The 27,833-nt window shown below is 42.2% G+C and overlaps 1 protein-coding gene across 1 annotated transcript in view; it reads left to right on the forward strand.

The window, feature by feature from the left end:
* LOC311134172 (receptor-type tyrosine-protein phosphatase gamma-like) overlaps positions 1-27,833 on the forward strand; it is a 229,138-nt gene that overhangs the window by 122,246 nt on the left and 79,059 nt on the right. The window contains exon 3 of the mRNA XM_084167783.1: positions 21,487-21,666. Coding sequence (XP_084023909.1) covers positions 21,487-21,666 — 180 coding nt within the window. The remainder of the gene's footprint in view (positions 1-21,486; positions 21,667-27,833) is intronic.

Consider the following 27,833-nt stretch of genomic DNA (forward strand, 5'->3'; position numbering starts at 1 on the left):
AAAACTCGTTCTCATGGCTTTCTGATCCCTCTGCAACAGACATATGGTGCGCAATAAAATCACAGTATCGAATCGCAATACGTATAGAATCATGAGACTCGCAATGCTGATGCATATATCTTATCGTGAGGTTCCTGGCAATTCCCAGCCCAAGTTCATTTGCCACAACAAATCTCTTCGCTAGCAAACGCGATGTCTTCTCCAAAACGGCAATGTGTCTCCAGCAATGTTTACTTTTTTGACGTTCTATGGCATCTCCACTTTCCAAGCATATATGACCACATGTAATATTTTGGTAAGTGATGCAAATAGTGAACTATGTAGGGCCAGGATGTAAAATATATGTAGCTGCAGCAATTTCTCTTATCTGATATGGTAAGTAATGGGGCTTAATTTATAGCTCCCTAAGAGTTTGACGAACGGGTCCGTGAACGCGATTCCAGATATATTTACCTCTGAATAAACTGCCTTTATTACACCATATCCACATCCAGTAAACTTGTGATTATCAACACTAACCTCATCGTTGTGGCGGCGGACAGCTAGCCTGTATCCCTCGTCATCCAGTTGAGTGAGTGGCAATGTCTTTTTTCGTTCGTACCAATTTTTGGAAAATCCTCGGGTGTAGGACTTTCCGCCTTTAGTAGAAACCTGTTGAATTATTAAATTTGGTCTGGGAGGTCCTAATTGTTTCGTTGCCAATTTATCTTCATTTGTTCGCCGACAAAAAGGAACTTCTTTCAAACAATCCACTCTTTTCTCAGTTACGTTCATGGTTACGTAACGTATGACGAAAGCGCGTAAGTGCAAGCCCACAGACACCCATTGAGATTGTATTGAAGGCTCTGAAATTTGAAAAAAATAGATTTTACATGGGAGTCTATGACAGAAGTTCTGGGCGATTTTCAATCTGACTGAAATCGCCCCAAAAGGGGGTGGAGCCATTTGAAGCACGACTTTAGCCTGATTCGACATTTAGTGGCAGTGTGGCACTGTGGCAGATCAGACGTATAGATTACAACACTGATAACTACTGTTGCCGTGATATAATTGATTAGAAAAAAAATCCCTTCCTTTTCCCGTTTGGCAGTGCGTCGCCCATATCGCCCTATTGAACAGGCCGTCCCTGCACCTGTTGGCTATTCTATTTGCACAACAGTATGTGAAATGTATTGTCAATCAGTGTTGCTTCCTAAGTGGACCGTTTGATTACACAGAAGTGTGATTGACTTGGAGTTACATTGTGTTGTTTAAGTGTTCCCTTTATTTTTTTGAGCAATATATATATATACACAGTGGGGAAAAAAAAGTATTTAGTCAGCCACCAATTGTGCAAGTTCTCCCACTTAAAAAGATGAGAGAGGCCTGTAATTTTCATCATAGGTACACGTCAACTATGACAGACAAATTGAGGAAAAAAAATCCAGAAAATCACATTGTAGGATTTTTAATGAATTTATTTGCAAATTATGGTGGAAAATAAGTATTTGGTCACCTACAAACAAGCAAGATTTCTGGCTCTCACAGACCTGTAACTTCTTCTTTAAGAGGCTCCTCTGTCCTCCACTCGTTACCTGTATTAATGGCACCTGTTTGAACTTGTTATCAGTATAAAAGACACCTGTCCACAACCTCAAACAGTCACACTCCAAACTCCACTATGGCCAAGACCAAGGAGCTGTCAAAGGACACCAGAAACAAAATTGTAGACCTGCACCAGGCTGGGAAGACTGAATCTGCAATAGGTAAGCAGCTTGGTTTGAAGAAATCAACTGTGGGAGCAATTATTAGGAAATGGAAGACATACAAGACCACTGATAATCTCCCTCGATCTGGGGCTTCACGCAAGATCTCACCCCGTGGGGTCAAAATGATCACAAGAACGGTGAGCAAAAATCCCAGAACCACACGGGGGGACCTAGTGAATGACCTGCAGAGAGCTGGGACCAAAGTAACAAAGCCTACCATCAGTAACACACTACGCCGCCAGGGACTCAAATCCTGCAGTGCCAGACGTGTCCCCCTGCTTAAGCCAGTACATGTCCAGGCCCGTCTGAAGTTTGCTAGAGTGCATTTGGATGATCCAGAAGAGGATTGGGAGAATGTCATATGGTCAGATGAAACCAAAATAGAACTTTTTGGTAAAAACTCAACTCGTCGTGTTTGGAGGACAAAGAATGCTGAGTTGCATCCAAAGAACACCATACCTACTGTGAAGCATGGGGGTGGAAACATCATGCTTTGGGGCTGTTTTTCTGCAAAGGGACCAGGACGACTGATCCGTGTAAAGGAAAGAATGAATGGGGCCATGTATCGTGAGATTTTGAGTGAAAACCTCCTTCCATCAGCAAGGGCATTGAAGATGAAACGTGGCTGGGTCTTTCAGCATGACAATGATCCCAAACACACCGCCTGGGCAATGAAGGAGTGGCTTCTTAAGAAGCATTTCAAGGTCCTGGAGTGGCCTAGCCAGTCTCCAGATCTCAACCCCATAGAAAATCTTTGGAGGGAGTTGAAAGTCCGTGTTGCCCAGCGACAGCCCCAAAACATCACTGCTCTAGAGGAGATCTGCATGGAGGAATGGGCCAAAATACCAGCAACAGTGTGTGAAAACCTTGTGAAGACTTACAGAAAACGTTTGACCTGTGTCATTGCCAACAAAGGGTAAATAACAAAGTATTGAGAAACTTTAGTTATTGACCAAATACTTATTTTCCACCATAATTTGCAAATAGATTCATTCAAAATCCTACAATGTGATTTTCTGGATTTTTTTCTCATTTTGTCTGTCATAGTTGACGTGTACCTATGATGAAAATTACAGGCCTCTCTCATCTTTTTAAGTGGGAGAACTTGCACAATTGGTGGCTGACTAAATACTTTTTTCCCCCACTGTATATATACAGAGCCTTCGGAAAGAACTCAGACCCCTTGACTTTTTCCACATTTTGTTACTTGACAGCCTTATTCTAAAATTGATTGAATAAAACAAATTCCACAGCTATCTATGCACAATTCTCCATAAAGACAAAGCAAAAACAGGTTTTTAGAAATTTTTGCAAATGTATTAAAAATTAATAACAGAAAAACATTTACATTACATTTACATTTAAGTCATTTAGCAGACGCTCTTATCCAGAGCGACTTACAGTTAGTGAATACATATTTTTTTTTATACTGGCCCCCCGTGGGAATTGAACCCACAACCCTGGCGTTGCAAACGCCATGCTCTATCAACTGAGCTACATCCCTGCCGGCCATTCCCTCCCCTACCCTGGACGACGCTGGGCCAATTGTGCGCCGCCCATGAGCCTCCCGGTCGCGGCCGGCTGCGACAGAGCCTGGATTCGAACCAGGATCTAGTGGCACAGTTAGCACTGCGATGCAGTGCCTTAGACCACTGCGCCACTTACATCAGTATTCAGACCCTTTGCTATGAGACTTGACATTGAGCTCAGGTACATCCTGTTTCCATTGCTCATCCTTGAGATGTTTTTTCAACTTGATTGGAGTCCACCTGTGGTAAATTCAATTGATTTTACATAATTTGGAAAGGCACACACCTGTCTAGATAAGGTCCCACAGATGACAGTGCATGTCAGAGCAGAAACCAAGCCATGAGGTCGAAGGAATTGTCCGTAGAGCTCTGAGACAGGATTGTGTCGAGGCACAGATTTGGGGAAGGGTACCAAAATATTTCTGCAGTATTGAAGGTCCCCAAGAACAGAGTGGCCTCCATCATTCTTAAATGGAAGAAGTTTGGAACAACCAAGACTCTTCCTAGAGCTGGCCGCCCTGCCAAACTGAGCAATCAGGGGAGAAGGGCCTTGGTTAAGGAGGTGACCAAGAACCCAATGGTCACTCTGACAGCGCTCTAGAGTTCCACTGTGGAGATGGGAGAACCTTCCAGAAGGACAACCATTTCTGCAGCACTCCACCAATTAGGCCTTTATGGTAGAGTGGCCAGAAGGAAACCACTCCTTAGTAAAATGCACATGACAGCCCACTTGGAGTTTGATAAAAGGCACCTGAAGACTCTCAGACTAAAGATGTTCTGGTCTGATGAAACCGAGATTGAACTCTTTGGCCTGAATGCCAAGTGTCACGTCTGGCGGAAACCTGATACCATACCTACGGTGAAGCATGGTGGTGGCAGCATCATGCTGTGGAGATGTTTTTCAGCGGCAGGGACTGGGAGACTAGTCAGGATCAAGGAAAATATGAATGGAGCAAAGTACAGAGAGATCCTTGATGAAAACCTGCTCCAGAGCACTCAAGACCTCAGACTGGGGCGAAGGTTCACCTTCCAACAGGACAACGACCCTAAACACACAGGCAAGACAATGCAGGAGTTGCTTCGGGACAAGTCTTTGAATGTCCTTGAGTGGCCCAGCCAGAGCCCGGACTTGAACCCGATCGAACATCTCTGGAGAGACCTGAAAATAGCTGTAACCTGACAGAGCTTGAAAGGATCTGCATAAAGAAGAATGAGAAACTCCCCAAATACAGGTGTGCCAAGCTTGTAGCGTCGTACCCAAGAAGACTCGATGCTGTGATCGATGCCAAAGGAGGTTCAACAAAGTACTGAGTAAAGGGTCTGAGTACTTATGTAAATGTGATATTTCTATTTTGTATTTTTTATAAATTAGCTAAAATGTCTAAAAACCTGTTTTTGCATTGTCATTATGGGGTATTGTGTGTACAGTCGTGGTCAAACATTTTGAGAATGACACAAGTATTGGTCTTCACAAAGTTTGCTGCTTCAGTATTATGAGATATTTTTGTCAGATGTTACTATGGTATACTGAAGTATAATTACAAGCATTCCATAAGTGTCAAAGGCTTTTATCGTCAATTACAGTACGTTTATGCAAAGAGTCAATATTTGCAGTGTTGACCCTTCTTTTTCAAGACCTCTGCAATCCGCCCTGGCATGCTGTCAATTAACTTCTGGGCCACATCCTGACTGATGGCAGCCCAATCTTGCATAATCAATGCTTGGAGTTTGTCCGAATTTGTGGGTTTTTGTTTGTCCACCAGCCTCTTGAGGATCGACCAAGTTCTCAATGGGATTAAGGTCTGGAGGGTTTCCTGGCCATAGACCCATCATTTTGATGTTTTGTTATCCGAGCCACTTAGTTATCACTTTTGCCTTATTGGAAGGTGCTCCATCATGCTGGAAAAGGCATTGGTCGTCACCAAACTGTTCTTGGATGGTTGGGAGAAGTTGCTCTCGGAGGATGTGTTGGTACCATTCTTTAATCATGGCTGTGTTCTTAGGCAAAATTGTGAGTGAGCCCACTCCCTTGGCTGAGAAGCAACCCCACACATGAATGGTCTCAGGATGCTTTACTGTTGGCATGACACAGGACTGATGGTAGCGCTCAACTTGTTTGGATGGCCCACACAATCGGAAAGGGTATTCATCAGAGAAAATGACTTTACCCCAGTCCTCAGCAGTCCAATCCCTGTACCTTTTGCAGAATATCAGTCTGTCCCTGATGTTTTTCCTGGAGAGAAGTGGCGTCTTTGTTGCCCTTCTTGACACCAGGCCATCCTCCCAAAGTCTTCGCCTCACTGTGCGTGCAGATGCACTCACACCTGCCTGCTGCCATTCCTGAGCAAGCTCTGCACTGGTGGTGCCCCGATCCCACTGCTGAATCAACTTTAGCAGACGGTCCTGACACTTGCTGGACTTTCTTGGCGCCCTGACGCCTTCTTCACAAAAATTGAACCTCTCTCCTTGAAGTTCTTGATGATCCGATAAATGGTTGATTTAGGTGCAATCTTACTAGTAGCAATATCCTTGCCTGTGAAGCCCTTTTTGTGCAAAGCAATGATGACGGCACGTGTTTACTTGCAGGTAACCATGGTTAACAGAGGAAGAGCAATGATTTCAAGCACCACCCTCCTTTTAAAGCTTCCAGTCTGTTATTCTAACTCAATCAGCATGACAGACTGATCTCCAGCCTTGTCCTCGTCAACACTCTCACCTGTGTTAACGAGAGAATCACTGACATGATGGCAGGTGGTCCTTTTGTGGCAGGGCTGAAATGCAGTGGAAATGTTTTTTTGGGATTAAATTAATTTTCATGGCAAAGAGGGACTTTGCAATTAATTGCAATTCATCTGATCACTCTTCATGACATTCTGGAGTATATGCAAATTGCCATCATCAAAACTGAGGCAGCAGACTTTGTGAAAATTAGTATTTGTGTCATTCTCAAAACTTTTGACCACGACTGTAGATTGATGAGGTAAAAAAAACAATTTAATCAATTTTAAAATAAGGCTGTAACACAATGTGGAAAAGGTCAAGGGGTGTGAATACTTTCCGAAGGCACTGTATATATATTTAAAATATAAAATGTATATGTTTTTCCTTTTAACCCCTTTTTTGTGATATCCAATTGGTAGTTACAGTGTTGTCCCATCGCTGCAACTCCCATACGGACTCGGGAGAGGCGAAGGTCGAGAGCCATGTGTCCTCGAAACATGACCCTGCCCAGTCGCACTGCATCTTGACACACTGCCCGCTTATCCCGGAAGCCAGCCGCACCAATGTGTCGGAGGAAACGCCCTACAACTGGCGACCGAAGTCAGCGTGCATGCGCCCGGCCCGCCACAAGGAGTTGCTAGAGCCCGATGGGATAAGGATATCCCGGCCGGCCAAACCCTCCCCTAACCCGGACGACGCTGGGCAATTACGACCAGTTACGTTGTCAGTCAACACTGCTTGTTTGTTTGTTGTCGCTGGTCGTCTTGCATATGGCCTTATTGGACTGGATGTGTGAGAGTTGCTGTGCCAAATGGCCATCATGAGGGGGCCCCTGCCAGGCAACCAGGCTGTGTGTGTGGAAGTTACGAGGGAGGCTGTGAGTCTCTACATGTCTGCTCATGCCCCCCCTCATTGCCTGTTTTACTTCAGCAAGAGACACAGCGGCTGATGTCACGTCAGACTAAACCACTTTGATCTGACACTGAAAGTAGCTACTTGGATCAACAAATACTCTCTTGCACATCAGTACTTAAGTGCCATTTTTAGGTCTTTCTCTGTCGGATGATTTCTCCTCAGTACTGAATTCATTGGGTTGGCTACACTTCCAGGACTACAATCTAGCTAGCTAGTTAACTTGGAGGTTTCTCGGACGATCTGATGTTGTAACTTGTCACTCATCCTTAAAAGCGTGCCTCGGTGCGCCACTGCTAAATTAATATAGGGGAAACAGTGGAACTGAATAGGTGTGGTATACTTTGCGAAGACACTTTTTCTAATAAATGTTTTGCTATAACATTATCTCCTGCATGTGAGTTCGCATGTATGAGGGGGACACAGCTACTGTATATTCACAGTAGGAGTAAATTACTACATCCCAGCATACCATACATTAGAGATAAAAACATGTATAAAGTAAATTGCAAACTATGTTATCTGTAATTCTTGAATCTAGCCTAATTGTAAATTACTGTGTTTGTGCTATAGAAGCAAGCCAGGTAATTATTAGATTCCTGTCTCTCCTCTAACCTCTCAGTGAAAACTCTGACTGGGTAATGGGCTATTTACATGGATATGGCTCATTGCTGCTGATACTGTATGGTAATGACAGAGGTCATATGGAAAATGTGCAAATACAATATCCCCCTGCAGAGCAGAGTGTGGTACCATAGCTGTGTGACCATGCTCATGTAGCCTGCTGCTGTATGCCTAAACCATGGCCTAATAATAATATTAGGTGTTTTTTTCACAAAGGCAAAGTAACAATGCAGCACATCAGACTTTTCTGAGTCAGTCATGATCATACTCTGTGTGCTTAAAAAAGGTGTGTGTGTGTGTGTGTGTGTGTGTGTGTGTGTGTGTGTGTGTGTGTGTGTGTGTGTGTACGTACGTGTCTGTGCATGTCTGTGCTTGCGTGTGTGCGGGTCTATGTACACAGTAGAGCTGGGCGATATGGACCAACATTCATATTGTGATAAATTCCCAGCTCTAGTACACGGTACACGTGTGTGTGTGCAAGTGCGTAAGCCTGTGTGTTTGCACACCCTTGTATCAGTGTGTAATTGACCATGATATGATGGTAGATTTGTGGTATCATGACGCCCTGTGAGGACCTGTCTCACCACAGCCCAGCCACAGCCCAGGGGTTCTCCTCATCCAATCGCCATCTCAAGCTGAATTATCCACACCATTTACAGCTTACTCTGGTTCACCGGTACCATGACAGCATCCCAAATGGCACCCTATTCCCAATATAGTGCACTAATAGGGTGTCAATAGGGTGTCATTTGGGATGTGGGTTGTGTCAAACAGGGAGGGGAAGGGAAGGAACCAGCTGCAATGGAGCCCATCGTCGTTGCCTACGGTTATAGGAAAGGCTCATTGCATGGTTCACACACAGCATTCTACATGAAATATGCTGTGGGACTGTTCCCTTCCACCATTTAGTGTGGTTCAGTGCCACTGTGTCATCAGGCAGGTATAGGGGAGAGGATAGGTATCAGTGGCCCAGGGTGGTGAAGTAGGGGTGGGGGGCAGTGGCAGCAAGGGTTGGGGGGTAGTAGTAGGACAAAGGGTGTTGTGTCATCATGGTTTATGAGGATGCTGCACTATCTCCATTCTACATGAAATATGAGTGTACATGGTCCCTTATTCCATCTAGAAATACTCTAGAAATGATCTAAGTAATAGTATTAATTTATTAACTTATTAAAATGACACATTTAAAATACTGTATATGTTACATTACTTGTAGGCCTAGGTGTTTTGCAAAGTTAAGTGTAGTAGAATCATGTTTTAATTTGTGCACATTTGTTTACGTCTGTCTCTCCAGGAATCAAGGAATGTATCAGTCAAGTTAATTAGCCTGGGCTATCAATAATGAAATAAATTACAGCTGTGTCAAGTTCTGGTGGCGGCCAAGGAAATCATGCTTTCATGTGTTGCTTGGTGGTGGAAGGACCAATGTAAAAACCCAACAGCATTGAGTAACATAACATGAGTCAATCATTGAGTTAAGTCTTCTTACCCATCACTTGGCCAAGGATTAAAAGCTTGTGGCAAGGTACAGAGAGACATTTAAGTATTTAAGACACTGACTGTGTCAGCTGTACTATACAGTGGGGAAAAAAAGTATTTAGTCAGCCACCAGTTGTGCAAGTTATCCCACTTAAAAAGATGAGAGAGGCCTGTAATTTTCATCATAGGTACACGTCAACTATGACAGACAAAATGAGGGAAAAAAATCAAGAAAATCTCATTGTAGGATTTTTAATGAATTTATTTGCAAATTATGGTGGAAAATAAGTATTTGGTCAATAACAAAAGTTTCTCAATACTTTGTTATATACCCTTTGTTGGCAATGACACAGGTCAAACGTTTTCTGTAAGTCTTCACAAGGTTTTCACACACTGTTGCTGGTATTTTGGCCCATTCCTCCATGCAGATCTCCTCTAGAGCAGTGATGTTTTGGGGCTGTCACTGGGCAACACGGACTTTCAACTCCCTCCAAATATTTTCTATGGGGTTGAGATCTGGAGACTGGCTAGGCCACTCCAGGACCTTGAAATGCTTCTTACGAAGCCACTCCTTCATTGCCCGGGCGGTGTGTTTGGGATCATTGTCATGCTGAAAGACCCAGCCACGTTTCATCTTCAATGCCCTTGCTGATGGAAGGAGGTTTTCACTCAAAATCTCACGATACATGGCCCCATTCATTCTTTCCTTTACACGGATCAGTCGTCCTGGTCCCTTTGCAGAAAAACAGCCCCAAAGCATGATGTTTCCACCCCCATGCTTCACAGTAGGTATGGTGTTCTTTGGATGCAACTCAGCATTCTTTGTCCTCCAAACACGACGAGTTGAGTTTTTACCAAAAAGTTCTATTTTGGTTTCATCTGACCATATGACATTCTCCCAATCCTCTTCTGGATCATCCAAATGCACTCTAGCAAACTTCAGACGGGCCTGGACATGTACTGGCTTAAGCATGGGGACACGTCTGGCACTGCAGGATTTGAGTCCCTGGCGGCGTAGTGTGTTACTGATGGTAGGCTTTGTTACTTTGGTCCCAGCTCTCTGCAGGTCATTCACTAGGTCCCCCCGTGTGGTTCTGGGATTTTTGCTCACTGTTCTTGTGATCATTTTGACCCCACGGGGTGAGATCTTGCGTGAAGCCCCAGATCGAGGGAGATTATCAGTGGTCTTGTATGTCTTCCATTTCCTAATAATTGCTCCCACAGTTGATTTCTTCAAACCAAGCTGCTTACCTATTGCAGATTCAGTCTTCCCAGCCTGGTGCAGGTCTACAATTTTGTTTCTGGTGTCCTTTGACAGCTCTTTGGTCTTGGCCATAGTGGAGTTTGGAGTGTGACTGTTTGAGGTTGTGGACAGGTGTCTTTTATACTGATAACAAGTTCAAACAGGTGCCATTAATACAGGTAACGAGTGGAGGACACAGGAGCCTCTTAAAGAAGAAGTTACAGGTCTGTGAGAGCCAGAAATCTTGCTTGTTTGTAGGTGACCAAATACTTATTTTCCACCATAATTTGCAAATAAATTCATTTAAAATCCTACAATGTGATTTTCTGGAGAAAAAAATTCTCAATTTGTCTGTCATAGTTGACGTGTACCTATGATGAAAATGACAGGCCTCTCTCATCTTTTTAAGTGGGAGAACTTGCACAATTGGTGGCTGACTAAATACTTTTTTTCCCCACTGTAGCAGAGAAAAATGCTAAGTTAAACTGGCCAAGTTACTCTAACGTGACTAAGCACTGAGACATTAACTTTTTAAGAAACCAGGCCTACTTGTAGCAGAAAAAGTCTTGAATCTAGTGAAAATACGGTATAATTCTCTAGCATACAGAAGAGAAAGCCTTTGTGGCCTTAACTTTCTTTCAGACATACATGAAGAAGCTGGTGAAAAGGCCTATTGTTGTTTAGACTGTTAGACAGAATCATTCTAGCTACCATCTGTGCTGCTCATACAGGGGATGTTGATGCTGAGTAGGCTTGGGCGGTATACCGTATATACAGTATACCGTGGTATAAAAGAATAATGTGCAAATATTGTACAGTCCAGGTGTGCAAAGTCTTAGAGACTTAACAGCTGTAATCACTGCCAAAGGTGATTCTAACATGTATTGACTCAGGGGTGTGCTAATGTAAATTAGCTATTTCATTTGCAATAAATTTGCAAACATTTCTAAAAACATGTTTTTACATTGTCATTATGGGGTATTGTGTGTAGATTGTTGAGAAAACAATATATTTAATCAGTTTTGAATTCAGGCTGTAACACAACAAAATGTGGAATAGGTCAAGGGGTATGAATACTTTCTGAAGACACTGTCAGTATTGTGATAATGTCATATTGTAAGGTCCCTGGCAATTTCCAGCTCTATCAAAGAGTCCAACAGCATACTGCACTTCATGGAATTATATAACTGCAGATGCTTAGTTCGCACCACAGTATCATATAGTATATTATGGATCTAGTTTTCTCACTAGATCTCTCTCTAGTTGAACTTGTGTAATTAAGCGTAGCGCTTTGGTCTTCTCGACTGCAATCAGGTTAGCCTGTCTTTCCCATGGTAACTAGTCACTTAGCAGGAGCCACACACACAGAGAGAGAGAGAGAGTATGTTAACAACTGCAATTTCTTCTACATTTCGGAGGACTTTCAATCTCTTTGCATCTCCCTATAGACGGTGAAACAGGATATGATATAGACGTTTTAACAAAAGAGCTGTTTCATAGTAATTCACGTCATTTGAGGCACCAAGGACCTCGATCTGATTCTGGCCTTGGATCAAGATTTACGTCAATGGTGGACAATGCTGAAGAACAGTGAGGTGGTTCTGGGAATGGCAGAGAGGCGTCAAGTCAAAAGTCAATGATAGAGAAAATGAGGAATTGAGAAGTGGCTTTTGTGTGAAACTTTCAAAATTATTCAAGGGAAAGAGAAAAGGTGAGTTTGGGGATAAGTCTGCCAGACAGAAAATTAAATGACAGAAATATTTTCTCAAGTCTCTGCCCAGATAGCAGACCTGTTTCTTCTTATGGGTAATGTCACATTCCCTTAACAGTGTGAACGTTTTGATACTTGTAAAGTTTAAACAGCCAGGCACTCCTCAATTTTAATCTTTCAACACCAATAGAGTGTTGCTTGTTCCCTACAAGGGGATGCTTACATCAGCAATAGCCTCTCTACTGACACTGTAATTTATCTCGTGCTGTCCAATTGCATGATTGGCCATACTTGAGCCTTAGCCTTTGTGTACCAACCCTGATCTGTCTTTATATGATGTCTAGGGATAATAATAAACCAAATATATTTGTGACAGTTTGAGATCTTTCATAGAGTATTCCTCAACAGCTAGTGGTTAGGATTCCTCAACAGCTAGCAGTTAGGATTCCTGGTTTTCACCCAGACGGCCTGGGTTCAACTCCCGGTCTGGGAACTCACATTCAGTGCGGCAGGTAGCCTAGCGGTTAGAGCGTTGGGCCAATAACCGAAAGGTTGCTAGTTTGAATCCCCAAGCCAATAAGGTGAAAAAAAGATGTCTGTGCCCTTGAGCAAGGCACTTAACCCCTAATTGCTCCAGGGTCGCTGTTGATAATTGCTGACCCTCGCCTTGACCTCACTGTCTGAGGGTGTCTCAGAGGTAGTTGAGATGTGCAAAAAAACATTTCCAAATAGGACAAATATAAGCAACCACCAGATTAGTATTATTGTAACAGTCTAGTGAGATTGATTGGTTAACTCAGTGTGACAGGATTACGTGACTTGGAAAATCCAACTGTTTGGAGGGCAAGTGAGGATCCAAGGAAACCATAGCATTTTCTCTCTCCCTTTAGTCTCTCTGTACAATTCTGATATACAAATTCAGTTTGACTGCTCCCAAAAACTAAACAAAATCCCCTTGAGCTCTCGTGATGCCAATCATGTTCACTGAATGGTCTGGCACACAAACTGCACCAGGTCTGTTCACATGCCTTCCAGTGGACTTGACAAGACTCTTCCAGGACCCAGAATGCCATCATGCTAATCTCTTTGCCAATCCTGATCAAATTAAGGGGTTAACCGACTTCATACAGGCCTGCAAGTTCCCTCACAGTCTCTGTGCCAATCCAGATCACATTCTTCCGGTGTGAGGAGTGAACAGACTTGACAGTTTCCTGACAGTTAGTCATGCCTCCGACAGGATTCTCTGTCTCTCTCAGCCCAATAAATGATGGAGCTGGAGGATAATGTTTCTGGCTTATCGGAGGTAATCCCGAACGGATGAACAAACACACACACACATATAATGTTCCTGTCATATCGAAGGTTCTTCAACAGATGAATTCATCACACCAAGAACTTCCCTAACCTCAACATTTCCCCTTTCCTTGTTCTTTGAAGCTACACTTTCTCACATAATATATTTAAAATAATGTAAGAATATTATCTAGGTGGAAGGGAGATATTATGTGGTTAAAAGCCCTCTTCCATTTTTCATCAAACTACTAACCACTGTGGTTTCCACTCTAGGCTACAGGTGAGTTGTTTGAGAATACTGAAATCAAGATGATTTAGTCATTTATGCTACATTCGGATTCCTGAGTGGCGCAGTGGTCTAAGGCACTGCATCGCAGTGCTAGCTGTGCCACTAGAGATCCTGGTTTGAATCCAGGCTCTGGCGTATCGCTGCAGAATGCTGTGGTAGCCATGCTGGTTAAGTGTGCGTTGAATTCTAAATAAATCACAGACAGTGTCACCAGCAAAGCACCCCCACACCATAACACCTCCTCCTCCATGCTTTACTGTGGGAAATACACATGCGTAGATCATCCGTTCACCCACACCGTGTCTCACAACGACACAGCGGTTGGAACCAATAATCTCCAATTTGGACTCCAGACCAAAGGACAAATTTCCACCGGTTGAATGTCCATTGGTCGTGTTTCTTGGCCCAAGCAAGTCTCTTCTTCTTATTGGTGTCCTTTAGTAGTGGTTTCTATGCAGCAATTCGACCATGATGGCCTGATTCACACAGTGTCCTCTGAACAGTTGATGTTGAGATGTGTCTGTTACTTGAACTCTCTGAAGCATTTATTTGGGCTGCAATTTCTGAGGGTGATAACTCTAATGAACTTATCCTCTGCAGCAGAGGTAACTCTGGGTCTTCCATTCCTGTGGTGGTCCCCATGAGAGCCAGTATCATCATAGTGCTTGATGGTTTTTGCGACTGCATTTGAAGAAACTTTCAAAGTTCTTGAAATGTTCCGTATTGACTGACTTTCATGTCTTAAAGTAATGATAGACTGTCGTTTCTGTTTGCTTATTTGAGCTGTTCTTGCCATAATATGGACTTGGTCTTTTACCAAATAAGGCTGTCTTCTGTATACCCCCCCCCCCCCCCCCCCCCCCACACACACACACACACACTTTGTCACAACACAACTGATTGGCTCAAAAATCCACAAATTAACTTTTATGAAGGCACACCTGTTAATTGAAATGCATTCCAGGTGACAACCTCATGAAGCTGATTGAGAGAATGCCAAGAGTGTGCAAAGCTGTCATCAAGGCAAATGGTGGCTATTTGAAGAATCTGATTTGTGTAACACTTTTTTGGTTACTACATGATTCCTTATGTGTTATTTCATAGTTTTGATGTCTTCACTATTATTCTAAAATGTAGAAAATTATAAAAATTAAGAAAAATCCTTGAATGAGTAGGTGTGTCCAAACTTTTGACTGGTAGTGTACCTTCAGAAGTCACATAATTAGTTAAATAAAGTCCACATGTGTGTGCAATCTAAGTTTCACATGATCTGTCACATGATCTCAGTATATATACACCTGTACTGAATGGCCCCAGAGTCTACAACACCACTAAGCAAGGGGCACCACCAAGCAAGCGGCACCATGATGACCAAGGAGCTCTCCAAACAGGTCAGGGACAAAGTTGTGGAGAAGTACAGATCAGGGTTGGGTTATAGAAAAATATTAGAAACTTTGAACATCCCACAGAGCACCATTAAATCCATTATTAAAAAATATTATGGCACCACAACAAACCTGCCAAGAGAGGGCCGCCCACCAAAACTCACAGACCAGGCAAGGAGGGTATTAATCAGAGAGGCAACAAAGAGACCAAAGATAACCCTGAAGAAGCTGCAAAGCTCCACAGCGGAGATTGGAGTATCTGTCCATAGGACCACTTTAAGCCGTACACTCCACAGAGCTGGAGTTTCCGGAAGAGTGGCCAGAAAAAAAGCAATTGCTTAAAGAAAAAAATAAGCAAACACGTTTGGTGTTCGCCAAAAGGCATGTGGGAGACTCCCCAAACATATGGAAGAAGGTACTCTGGTCAGATGAGACTAAAATCGAGCTTTTTGGCCATCAAGGAAAGCGCTATGTCTGGCGCAAACCCAACACCTCTCATCACCCCGAGAACACCATCCCCACAGTGAAGCATGGTGGTGGCAGCATCATGCTGTGGGGATGTTTTTCATCGGCAGGGACTGGGAAACTGGTCAGAATTGAAGGAATGATGGATGCCGCTAAATACAGGGAAATTCAGTCTTCCAGAGATTTGAGACTGGGACAGAGGTTCACCTTCCAGCAGGACATTGACCCTAAGTAAACTGCTAAAGCAACACTCAAGTGGTTTAAGGGGAAACGTTTAAATGTCTTGGAATGGCCTTGTCAAAGCCCAGACCTCAATCCGATTGAGCATCTGTGGTATGACTTAAAGATTGATGTACACCAGTGGAACCCATCCAACTTGAAGGAGCTGGAGCAGTTTTACCTTGAAGAATAGGCAGAAATCCCAGTGTCTAGATGTGCCAAGCTTATAGAGACACCCTCTGTAGCTCAGCTGGTAGAGCACGGTGCTTGTAACGCCAAGGTAGTGGGTTCGATCCCCGGGACCACCCATACACAAAAAAATGTATGCACGCACGACTGTAAGTCGCTTTGGATAAAAGCGTCTGCTAAATGGCATATTATTATTATTATTTATACCCCAAGAGACTTGCAGCTGTAATTGCTGTAAAAGGTGGCTCTACAAAGTATTGACTTTGGGGGGTGAATAGTTATGCACGTTCAAGTTTTTCTGTTTTTTTGTCTTATTTCTTGTTTGTTTCACAAAAAATATATATTTTGCATCTTCAAAGTGGTAGGCATGTTGTGTAAATCAAATGATACAAACCCCCAAAAAATCATTTTTCATTCCAGGTTGTAAGGCAACAAAATAGGAAAAATGCCAAGGGGGATGAATACTTTCGCAAGCCACTGTATGGTCCTTCGAGCCAGATGGTTGAGTTGGCTTGACTGGGTTTATTGCAGCTTGATTAGATCTTGCACATCCAAGTCCTCTTTACTATAGTCTTTCTGCCCGAAGGGTGACTGTTCCTTCCATCCATTTACTGGCAGCAGAGGCAGAGCCAGTCACTAGTATTATAATCAGCCTGATGAATGACATTGAGAAGGATTAACCGACTTTTTCACAACCCTCAGTTATCTGATCCCAGCGCGACTCCTCCCTTTCTCTGTTCCTTTTAAAGACCCAAATTATCCCAGCGCTGGTAAATGGAATGGAATCTATTTCTGATGGAAAATTAACACCAGATTAGACCCTCTTGCTAGTTGCACTTGGACAAAACTGACACGCGTGAAATTAGTATTTGAGTTGTTCCAGTGTTTGGTTTATTACACTCATTTATTTATTTGTATTGGCACTAACCAGCAATAAATGTTTCTCTCCTGCTGAAGAGATGGGCTGTTGGGTAAACATGGTACCAGTCTCTTAGGACCTCTAAAATAGAACTGGAAAAGAGACAGTTACTACATGGAACTGGAATAGAGACATTTCTAACATGGAAGTGGAATAGACAGTTCTAACATGGAACTGGAATAGAGACAGTTCTAACAAGGAACTGGAATAGAGACAGTTCTAACATGGAACTGGAATAGAGACAGTTCTAGCATGGAACTGGAATAGAGACAGTTCTAACATGGAACTGGAATAGAGACAGTTCTAACATGGAACTGGAATAGAGACAAAGGTATTGGAGGCTTGTCAATCAGGTGTGGGCGTGGCATGAAAACACTTGTTATTTGTCACGCCCTGGCTCTGGGTCTCCGTTATGTTGAGCCAGGGTGTGTTGTTTCTATGTGTTTTGTGTTCTAGGCTGATTATCTAGCTCATGTGTTTCTGTGTTGGCCGGGGTGGTTCTCAATCAGAGGCAACGAGTATCAGCTGTTGCTTGTCGTCTCTGATTGGGAACCATACTTTGGCAGCCTGTTTTCCACAGTGTTTTGTGGGATCTTGTTCCGTGTATGGTTTGTGTCTGTTACCTAGGACTTCACGTATCGTTTTGTTGTTTTGTTTCGTGTGGTGAATCAAAATAAAGTATGTTCACTCATCACGCTGCGCATTGGTCCACTTCTATCGACGATCGTGACATTATTTGAGTTAAGCTCTGTCCAGAACATGGTGCATGAACATACTTTGTCTCTTACAATTCAGTATTTTTAAGAAAAGATACAATAGCTATTTCAGCTGCTCGCGAAACAGTGAGCAAATATAAAGAAGTCACAGTGAGTAATATTTGAGGCATTGTACTGTACCTCCTCCCAGTTTTATCAAAGACTAGTATTTGCAAACAGACAAATGCAGGGTGGAGAGTGAGTCACCCTCAACTGTAACACACACACAGATATAACTGTATTTACAGCCTTGAGGCTGTTCTCCTCTTTATGAGCCAATAAACCGGGGAATAATGCAACAGCTTTCAACAAACAGTGGTTTCATCCTGACAGTGCTAGCTACCATCCTTTATTGTTAGAGAAGAATACATGTTGATTCAGCCAACAGCATTGTACTGTAATACAGTGTCTTCACATTCAGATGAGCCTTGTTGCCTCTTTTCCCCCTTTTCTAGTTAATTTAACATGTCCCTCCCCCTTTAACCAACGTACTGGAGAAATCCTTTCTTTCACCAGAATTAGTATTTTCCTTTTCAGCTAAAGGTGTTATATTATCTTTCTACAGTGTTAAGTAGGAATAGGTAAATGTGCAGAGTAGGACAAGGTCTATGGTTAATGAGGCGTGGAAAGCCATTCCTGAAAAGACATAGCCTATTCATTTATTCCTATACCAGGGCATGTACTCTATCACCCATTGTTTTAGACCATCGTTGTTTCATGTGGGTGAAATAAATACTAGCCTGGATTTCCCGGCTTCTCCTCGATCACAGGATGATGGTGTCTGGCTATGCAAGACTAGCTACAATGCCAACTGTGTCATTAACGTTCTATAACATGTCTGTCACCCAGCCCAACTGGACATATCACCTGTCTTTGTCCACATTGTTCACTGGTCCAGTAAATTGTCTCTCTGGTGTGACGGTCAAACAGTTACAAGCCACTAGAGTTAGCGGCAGGTGGACGAGCAATATCCACCGTCGTAGTACGGATGAAACCTGAGCTGGAATGTGAATCTAACTGAAGCTGGTTAGCTTTAGAAAACCCTGAGTAGATCTAGCTTGCTTCGAGGATCAGTCATGCTGATTCACAGTGTTTGGCTCTATGTCACTGACCTGGGCCCATCTGATCTGGGGTGACATGGGGATGGCGGCAGGGGCTGGCAGGGGCTTCCTGCTGGCTGGGGAAATTGAGTCAAACTCCTGTGGATTGGAAAGGCCAGAGGGCCTCATAAGAAAACAGTGGGACGGGGAGAAGCTCATGGATGGTTATTATAATGATTATATATTAAACAAAAAGGCCAAATACCCATTGTGTATACTTTGCTCATCGGTACAGTAAACGTTTTGTAGCCACGTAAGCCAAGATTGTAATGAATACATATAATTACCCATTGTTTAATCATGTCAATTGCCATGCTGTGAAGAAATTGCAGCAATGGTGAATACATAGTCAATATAATATCTGTAAAATAAATTCCCTCAACATTAGTCTTACATTTCTGTAAAGATGAGGTGGAAAATGATTAGGTAACTATTAGGTATGATTGAGGTTGGATACATAAATGTGCTGTAACTCTTCATGATGAGTGTGTGATGTTTCCTCGACTAACCGGTGCCCCCGCACATTGACTCGGTATTGGTACCCCCTGTATATAGCCTCGCTATTGTTATTTTTACTGCTACTCTTTAATTATTTGTTACTTTTTATTTCATATTATTTTATATTGTATTTTTTTGTGTTTTTTGTTGTTGTTGTTGGGTATTCTTTCTTAAAACTGCATTGTTGGTTAAGGGCTTGTAAGTAAGCATTTCACTGTAAGGTCTACACCTGTGGTATTTGGCGCATGTGACAAATACAATTTGATTTGATTGGATTTGTTGTTGACTGTGAGGAGGGGCATCAGGATTTGAGGCTGCAGTCAGAACTGTTTTCATAAAGCTGCAGGTTGTTTACCAAGTAAATTGCCGACAAATAATACAGAAGTGGAAAGCTCTGAGCTAGCTTTTGATCAGGGATTGCGTTCCAGAAAGGTGAACTCGAGGCTACAGCTCGAAAAAGCAAAAAGCATTTCAAGTTTAAGTGTGTGTAATTACGTTTCTGTGGAGTTTTTTCTCCGAGCGTATTATTTATTTTTATTTTTTCATAAATTAGTTTATATCTGTGGTGTGGTTATATTATGTGCCTTCCTGAAAACATGGGTTTTACATGGAATTAGGTTGTTTATTATTTTGAAGAAAACCGATGTGTTCATAAAGCATTAGATTTGTGGTTCCACCTGCTATAGTTAAGTGGATCAGGGTAGAGAGAGAGAGAGAGGAATATGTCAAACCAAGATGAGGTTTTATTTACAGAAGTAGAAAATACATGACATTTCCTCAGAGCCTGCTCTCTCTCACTACTGTAGCCTATACACGGGGTGTATAAAACATTTGGAACACATTCTTAATATTGAGTTGCACCCCCTTTTGCCCTCAGAACAGCCTCAATATGTCGGGGTATGGACTCTACAAGGTGTCGAAAGTGTTCCACAGGGATGCTGGCCCATGTTGACTCTAATGCTTCCACAGTTGTGTAAAGTTGGCTTGATGTCCTTTGGGTGGTGGACCATTCTTGATACACACGGGAAACTGTTGAGCGTAAAAAAAACTTCTTGACACATTCAAACCGGTGCGCCTGGCACCTACTACCATACCCCGTTCAAAGGCACTTAAATATTTTGTCTTGTCCATTCACCCTCTAAATGGCACACATACACAATCCATGTCTCAATTTAACCTGTCTCCTCTCCCTCATCTACACTGATTGAAGTGCATTTAACAGGTGACATCAATAAGGGATCATAGCTTTCACCTGGTCAATCTATGTCATGGAAAGAGCAGGTGTTTCTAATGTTTTGTGCAATCAGTGTATAAACAGTATCCTGTTGAGTGGGAAGCAGCTATCATTTGTTATTGCTATGGCTGAAGTGTGGGGGGATGTTATTTTACTGTGTGAGAACTACTGATTTTCTCTTGCTGTATTGAGACACAAACAGTGTTCTTTAGTCTGCACACTGTTGTGTGGCAAGCATATTTCCTTTATCCGCTCTTATTACTATGGCAAGACGTGTGTGTGCGTGTGTGTGCGTGTGTGTGCGTGCGTGTGTGTGCGTGTGTGTGTGTGTGTGTGTGCGCGTGCGCATGCTTTTCTTTAACTGTGTGAGATATTAGAGTGGCACTGGTACATACAGACACAAGCGATGACTGATGACTTCACTCCAGCTTGCTGATGCAGCTATTAGTGAGGAACACAGCCCAGATCCATAACGGCCGCTCTTCCATGGAATCCAGACCTGTCCAATCAATGCACGCTTCCAGGCGGTATGTGGAACGGGGAGAAGACGATTCATCCTAATTTAACTCGATGGACAAATCTGTAGCACTCAGGGGTCTAGTTTACTGCTTCAGCATGAGAAACTGGTGAAAAAATAATCTGAAAAATGCATGACTGCAGTGGTTTGCTCCTTGTGTGTGTGTGTGTGTGTGTGTGTGTGTGTACGTGTGCGTGTGCGTGTGCGTGCATGCGTGGGGGGGGGTCTAAGGTGACCACTTGAAAAGCTGCCTCATACCTTTAGGGAATGGCTTCATAGATGTTGTGTTAACATAGAAAAGTGTTTGAGTCTGCATACTGTACCTCTGCCTGTGATCCTGCATGCTTTTGTAGTTCCATTGGTCCCATTGTAGCGGTGAACAGATCAAGAGCAGCCTCGTCTTTCGATTAGGGATTATTCTGTAGGGGGAACTAGAGAGGATTAGAAGAGCAGACAGTGGATCAGGAAGGGTACTGCAGGGGGAAGTAGATTTTTCTACTGGCTCTACTGTCTCTTTCACTGCAAAGAGAGAGGTGGGAGGTGGGGTTTCACTCTCTGTCTCTGTTTAGGAACTGTAGTACTCTGAGACGCTTTTAAAATACAGGCCCAGATCTTAGTGCTGTGGATGGTATAACTGACTCTGTCTCTTCCTGTAGGGACCCACGGGTCTGGGGGTTGGGCCTCCTCCTACCCTGAGTGTGTGGAGAGGAACCAATCACCAGTGGATATTTCAGATGAGGATGCTCAGGTGTCTCAGGAGTACCAGGAGCTGACCCTCAATGGGTTCAACGCTGAGTCGTCCAACAAGACCTCCATGAAGAACACAGGGAAGACAGGTCAGCGTGCCCTCATTCATTCATTCATTCATTCATTCATTCATTCATTCATTCAGCACTCTTTGAATTCAACAGATTTTCACTTCCTTAGCAGGGTGAAACAGAGGTGGGTGCTTTCCTCAATGTTCAGGTCAGAAAACAGGTCAGCATTCCTTCACTTCAACAGAACTATTGGAGTAGAACAGGCTTAGGTTTTTAATTCTTTATCAGGGTGGGTCGAGACGATACATAAATACACACTATTCGATTATGATGTGTGAACGTTCAGTTTTGGCTTTACATAGTGTTAAACTTCACCTTGCATGTTTCTGCCGACACTTAAGCACAAAGGGTCTAGATCTTAAAAGTTGATCCTGATTGATTTTACAACTTTCCCTGCATGGTGCCTTGAACCACTTTGGCTTTAAACTGTGTTTGTCTGTGTATGTGTACGTATGTAGTGTATATGAATGTGTGTGGGAGTGTCAATGTAGTGTGTGTGAGGTTTATATGGTATGTGTATACAGTTGAAGTCGGAAGTTTACATATACTTAGGTTGTAGTCATTAAAAGTCGTTTTTCAACCACTCCACAAATCTATTGTTAACAAACTATCAGTTAGGACGTCTACTCTGTGCATGACACAAGTAATTTTTCCAACAATTGTTTACAGACAGATTATTTCACTTATAATTCACTGTATCACAATTCCAGTGGGTCAGAAGTTTACATACACTAAGTTGACGGTGCCTTTAAACAGTTCGGAAAATTCCTGAAAATGATGTCATGGCTTTAGAAGCTTCTGATAGGCTAATTGACATAATTTGAATCAATTGGAGGTGTACCTGTGGATGTATTTCAAGGCCTACCTTCAAACTCAGTGCCTCTTTGCTTGAAATCATGGGAAAATCAAACAGAAATTAGCCAAGACCTCAGAAAATAATGTGTAGACCTCCACAAGTTTGGTTCATCCTTGGGAGAAATTTCCAAATGCCTTTTCGAAGTCTGCTATGAATAGCAGGCCTGGTTTCCCAGATTTTCCATAGTGTTCTATTGTTTCCAAAACTTGCCTTATATTATCTCCAATGTATCTTCCATGTAAAAAACCTGTCTGATTAGACTGAATAATATCCGACAATACCTTTTTAATTCTGTGCGCTATACATTTTGCTAGAATGTTTGCATCAAAACATTGAAGTGTAAGGGGCCTCCAATTTTTTTTATGGACTGGATCTTTATATTTTCCACTTGTATCCTGTTTCAGTAATAATGAGATCAGACCTTCTTCTTGAGTATCAGATAATCTACCATTTACATAGGAGTGGTTAAAACATGCTACTAACGGTCCTCTTAGTATATCAAAAAGGTTTTGGTATACCTCGACTGGTATGCCATCCAACCCTGGAGTTTTCCCGGACTTAAAGTCTTTAATTGCATCCAGAAGTTCCTCCTCTGTAATTTCACCTTCACATGGCTGTTAATTTTACATTATCAATAGAAAAAAATCTCTACAATTAGCTTCAGTTAGAGGAGATGGAAGCGACTGAAACAAAAACATATGCTTAAAGTTCTTTGTTTCCTCCTTCAAAATATAATTTGGTGAATCATGGGTGTAACCAGTTTCATTAAATTATTTTTGGTAGCATTCCTATGTTGAAGATTAAAAAAGAATTTGGTGCATTTTTTCCCCATATTGCTTTACTTTTATAATATATTACACTTGATCTTTCTTGAATAAGTTTCTCAATTTATTTTTGTTTTTCCTCTAATTTATTCTGAGCCTCTATGTTACCGGTTTTATTGCCATCTATCTGTTCTGTTAGACTTTCTATTTCCTTTGTTAGTATAAACTCTTTTGACCTGAATTGCTTTTGTTTTCGAGATGAGTACTGAATTGCATGGCCTCTAAAGGCACATTTAAAGGTGTCCCATACAATAAGGGGATTTGTTGTACCTATGTTATGCCGGAAAAAGTCAGTTATAAATTCCTTTGTCCTAGTTAAAAATAAATTATCATCCAATAGGCTTTGATTAAATTTCCAATATCCTCGCCCACGTGGAAATTCAGTAAGAGTAATGTCTATGCCAATTATATGATGGTCCGACCGCATTCTGTCCCCTATAACACTTTTTAAACTTTTGGTGCCAACGAGAATGAGATAAGAAAGAAGTCAAGACGACTAGCTTGATTGAGTCTCCGCCATGTATATCTCACTAGATCAGGATATTTAAGCCTCCATATATCTACTAGTTCTAATACATCCATGAATTTCACAATTTCCTTAAGAGCATGTGGGTGATTGTTTGTGGTGTGATTTCCTTTACGGTCCATTGAGCTATTTAAAACAGTATTATAATAATATAATAATTTTGTCTTGAATTGCTTGCAGGGTTGATAATTTATTATATATATATTGTCAAAGAAGTGTGCACCATCATTATTTGGTCCGTAAAGGTTAATGAGCCATATCTGTTTATGGTCCAATAACGTATTTAAAATAATCCATCTACCTTGCGTACCAATAAAAAATACCGTAATGATTGAGTGTCCATATAGCTGTACCGTGATATTTGCATTGCTACTAAGTAACCCTTCAATTGTTCTCCACTAATTCCCCCGCTAAAGCCCCTCCCCATCTCAAGTTGAGTCGTCATCCCAGTGATCAGCATCCCACCCACGTCCCTCCGGATCCCTAGGGCCCCGAGAGGCCAGGACCCATCCATCGAAAACAGCACACAGTGCCACCCACAAAACAGAAGCAGATTAACCGCCAAAAGCATTTCCAATGCTGTCACCTCTCTCTCTCTCTCTATATATATACAGTCATGGCCAAAATTGTTGGCACCCCTGAAATTTTTCCAGAAAATGAAGTATTTCTCACAGAAAAGTATTGAAATTACACATGTTTTGCTATGCACATGTTTATTTCCTTTGTGTGTATTGGAATAACACAAAAAAAAACAGGAAAAAAGCAAATTTGACATAATTTCACACAAAACTAAAAAAATGGGCCGGACAAAGTTATTGGCACCCTTTCAAAATTGTGGATAAATAAGTTTGTTCCAAGCATGTGATGCTCCTTTAAACTCACCTGGGGCAAGTAACAGGTGTGGGCAATCTAAAAATCACACCTGAAAGCAGATAAAAAGGAGAGAAGTTGACTCAGTCTTTGCATTGTGTTTCTGTGTGTGCCACACTAAGCATGGAGAACAGAAAGAGGAAAAGAGAACTGTCTGAGGACTTGAGAACCAAAATTGTGGAAAAATATCAACAATCTCAAGGTTACAAGTCCATCTCCAGAGATCTAGATGTTCCTTTGTCCACAGTGCGCAACATGATCAAGAAGTTTGCAACCCATGGCACTGTAGCTAATCTCCCTGGACGTGGACGGAAGAGAAAAATTGATGAAAGGTTGCAACGCAGGATAGTCCGGATGGTGGATAAGCAGCCCCAAACAAGTTCCAAAGAAATTCAAGCTGTCCTGCAGGCTCAGGGTGCATCAGTGTCAGCGCGAACTATACGTCGAAATTTGAATGAAATGAAACGCTATGGCAGGAGACCCAGGAGGACCCCACTGCTGACACAGAGACATAAAAAAGCAAGACTACAGTTTGCCAAAATGTACATGAGTAAGCCAAATTCCTTCTGGGAGAACGTCTTATGGACAGATGAGACCAAGATAGAGCTTTTTGGTAAAGCACATCGTTCTACTGTTTACCGAAAATGTAATGAAGCCTTCAAAGAAAAGAACACAGTACCTACAGTCAAATATGGTGGAGGTTCAAAGATGTTTTGGGGTTGTTTTGCTGCCTCTGGCACTGGGTGCCTTGACTGTGTGCAAGGCATCATGAAATCTGAGGATTACCAAAGGATTTTGGGTCGCAATGTAGGGCCCAGTGTCAGAAAGCTGGGTTTGCGTCCGAGATCATGGGTCTTCCAGCAGGACAATGACCCCAAACATACTTCAAAAAGCACCCAGAAATGGATGGCAACAAAGCGCTGGAGAGTTCTGAAGTGGCCAGCAATGAGTCCAGATCTTAATCCCATTGAACACCTGTGGAGAGATCTTAAAATTGCTGTTGGGAAAAGGCACCCATCCAATATGAGAGACCTGGAGCAGTTTGCAAAAGAAGAGTGGTCCAAAATTCCGGGTGAGAGGTGTAAGAAGCTTATTGATGGTTATAGGAAGCGACTGATTTCAGTTATTTTTTCCAAAGGGTGTGCAACTAAATATTAAGTTAAGGGTGCCAATCATTTTGTCCGGCCCATTTTTTGAGTTTTGTGTGAAATTATGTCAAATTTGCTTTTTTCCTGTTTTTTTTGTGTTATTCCAATACACACAAAGGAAATAAACATGTGCATAGCAAAACATGTGTAATTTCAATACTTTTCTGTGAGAAATACTTCATTTTCTGGAAAAATTTCAGGGGTGCCAACAATTTTGGCCATGACTGTATATATATATATATATATATATATATATATATATATAACTATTTAAAAATATATATCTATTCAAATATCTTGCATATCTTATTTTCAATCATTATGAATTAATATGCGTAATAATGTCGGCAGTTCATGCGTAGGATTTTAACATGTACCCCGGATTGCCATTGTATTACATTTAATTTATTGACAAGCAATTATTATCCTAGCAAACAATTACCGTGGTCCATCCCATACTCCCCCCAACATCCCCACCCCCCCCACAACAGATGCGGGACAAACACACACGCACATACTCACATACTCCAACACACTCAACCCCCTTCCTCCACAATCAACCATAAAATCAGATGCTCAACGGTTGTTACATCCCAGAGCCCAACTCTGCATAGAAGTTAACACACTTGAATAATGCAACACGGCATGTAGAAATGTTTTAACTGTTCATTACAGTTCGCAAAACAATGTAATTAGAGGTCAGAACACTTTTACAATGCAAGACCAATACCGGTAGCTTCCAGCTTTAATTGTAGGCTAACCTTCCTTGTTAGTTTACAGCTGAATTCACTACCCATGAAATCAGCTAAAACACGCTCAATAACCCAATGCATGCACACACTCCTATTAAATATAATGCATTCACTGGTATTGTGAATAAACCTAGGCTACATCTTGCTTTACCCTGTTTTTTTCATTCAAATAAATGATTACCGTTATGTTATTTTGTAGGTTGATTTGAAGTTTAAAAAAAAGTATAATTGATTAATTAATGCATACATGGCTGTATCAAAAAAATTTGACATAAAAATGTTTAAATGTATTGACACTTAACTCAAAAGATGCCCAACGATAGAACAGAGCAGTAGCTGAGTTTATCTGTCTGGATGAAGTGCCATTCTGTGACTTTGGCTAAAATGTCTTTTTTTTGTTTGTTGTGGTGTCGTTTTGGAATCAAGTATCGTGATGGTATCCGGATGTGATACTAAACCTGGTATCGTGGCAACACTACTCTCCACTCATCTCCTCTTCTGTGTGCTTCTGCGTGTGTGTGTGTGTGTGTCTTTGTATATGTATGTGTGGGTGACTGTTGTCTATGACACTATCCATAGCAGGGGGATTGGTTTTCAGCTGTGGGGCTGTATGTTTTCAGTGTGCTTTAAGGAGCTTGTGAAAATCTCCTGAATCTGGGGCCTTTTCACTGCATGCTGAGCCTCTTTAGCTTAACAAACCCTAGCCTGGTAGACATGTACAGCCAGCTCCTCTCTCTGCTCTGCACAGGAGCTCAGCTCAGCCCACTACACACATCAAGTCCCCTCTACACATTCTCTCTCTCTCTCTCTCTCTCTCTCTCTCTCTCTCTCTCTCTCTCTCTCTTTCTGTCTTTCTTTCTTTCTGTCTTTCTTCTCTCTCTGTCTCTGTCACTTTGTCTCACACTCTTTCCCCTCATTCATACTGTCCATCTCTTCCACTGTCTTTTGTCCTGTCTACCTCTCTCTCTTTCTCTCTTTCCCTCTCTCCCTCCATCTCCCCTCTCTCTCTTTCTCTCACTTTCTTCCCCCCCTCTCTCCCTCCTTCCCTCCCTCCATCCCGTGACACTGCTTGTTCCACAGCTGTTTTTTTTACAGTCACTCTGGGTTTGTTTGTCCTCATGCTCATCCTCTCCTCTCCTCTCCTCTCCTCTCCTCTCCTCTCCTCTCCTCTCCTCTCCTCTCCTCTCCTCTCCTCTCCTCTCCTCTCCT

The sequence above is a fragment of the Coregonus lavaretus genome, assembly GCF_964263955.1.
Source record: "Coregonus lavaretus genome assembly, chromosome: 8".
NCBI lineage: Eukaryota > Metazoa > Chordata > Actinopteri > Salmoniformes > Salmonidae > Coregonus > Coregonus lavaretus.